Source organism: Morchella sextelata (genome assembly GCF_020137385.1).
Source record: "Morchella sextelata strain SCLS chromosome Unknown scls_3, whole genome shotgun sequence".
Taxonomy (NCBI): domain Eukaryota; kingdom Fungi; phylum Ascomycota; class Pezizomycetes; order Pezizales; family Morchellaceae; genus Morchella; species Morchella sextelata.
Window position 1 is genome coordinate 1635181 of NW_025408618.1, and position 1549 is coordinate 1636729.

The window sequence follows — 1549 nt, forward strand, 5'->3', positions numbered from 1 at the left end:
CCACCCTCTGATATGGCAAATTGCCATATCACTTTTTTTCCTCTCTAAAACGTACATACGTTTTACTCTAAAAGGGAGGGAGGAGGAGGGAAGCCTATCGGCGCTCTTGCATTTTCGGTACTCGGTATAATCCGAAAATCTTAATTCAAAGGATAGCCGCAGCCGCAGCCGCACTTGCCTCTGCTTGCCTACTTTTATTGTTTGCCTACATCAAGGTACTCTGCACCCAATTGCAACTAACACCAGACATCCCCCCCACCCAACCACTACCGGTATATCACTACATCTCCCAGTCTACTACCACTACCCCCTCCCCATCTATCCGCTTTCGGACCGAGCCTCCCCGCACATACGCTCCGGCAGTCACATCCGTCGGGGGATGCTGGAACCTGTGTTGAATGATGTCGATGGGGGAATACCGGTACCAGTGGGGATACGGAAAAGTATCTTAACCGCCATGGCCAGCAGGAGAAACATCAATTGCGACGGTAGATACATGTGCCTATGTACTCATACAGCTGTAGCTACTGCGAGGGGACTGTATCTAGCATTCTTACGGTCTAGTATCTTCTAGATGTCGCTTGTTCGCTCTCTCCAAGCAGACGGCACTTAGACATGGACAGAGAGACAGGACAAAGAGACACCGTGAGCTGTGTGTAATGTGATGCGATGCGATGTTCATCTCGCTCAACTTTACCTGCTAGCCAGCTGCACTCCAGGTACATGCTAGCTCGGGTTACTCTACCTACGACTCTACTTTGCACAACCCCCGGACGGAGCATCAATTAATATCCCGTTTAACCTATCGCTAGCCAAAGTCACGGGTGTTATGTAAGTTGCAAGAGATATGCACATACCGCCGCCGGTACCTCTCGCTACTCCTGGAGTCCTGGTAGAACAGTGGTACCTTTCAGCGCGAACGCGCCGGTGATCAGTCCGTGGCCGCAGAGCCCATCAGTGCACCACCAAGACGACGACCGCTCATGACGATTCGGGGCACCAGTAGGGTTGGGGGTCTATGTCTTTCTTTCCAGTGTTCTAGCTCTACAGGACTTAGCTTCGATTGAGCTCATGCTCAGCTAGCTACTTTCTTAGCTACTCTAGTTGTTGTTGTCGCAGCTGTCTGTGGTGTTGTTGCAATTGAACCCCAGCCTGCGCGCGTTCTTTCGCTCGTTCACTTTTCCCAACCCCCGTCACGTTAGGAGAGCGATCGATGTCGGACTCTCCTTCTAGCCTGCGGGACTAGGTAGTCAGCCACGCGAACTGCACGCGCGCGGCCATGATCCGAAATCCGAGATTTTGTCTCTAAAGCCATTCCTCTTATTTCCCTCTTCCTGTTTGGCGGTTTTTGCGAGAATTAAACCGGCCTTGTCTTGTCTTGCTCGTCTTGTGTCCTGCCAACTACCACCATACCCCTCCCCCCACCGCCTCCGACGTTCCTAGTGTGGGTAGAGTAAACGTATGTGCATATGTTGCATATCAGACAGGAATTAATTCCAAATAGGGGGATCTTCGTAGGTTCGGGGAAGGGGAAGCGCGATGTTTCCCT

The 1549-nt window shown here is 51.6% G+C and overlaps 1 protein-coding gene across 1 annotated transcript; it reads right to left on the bottom strand.

Moving 5' to 3' along the window:
* Positions 1-363: 363 nt before the first annotated feature.
* Positions 364-682, bottom strand: H6S33_009257 (uncharacterized protein; the record flags this gene model as incomplete). Its single annotated transcript, XM_044840633.1, has 2 exons — positions 364-502; positions 558-682. The coding sequence occupies 2 exons, from the start codon at positions 680-682 to the stop codon at positions 364-366; spliced, it is 264 nt and encodes an 87-aa protein (XP_044698072.1).
* Between the last annotated feature and the right edge of the window lie 867 nt (positions 683-1549).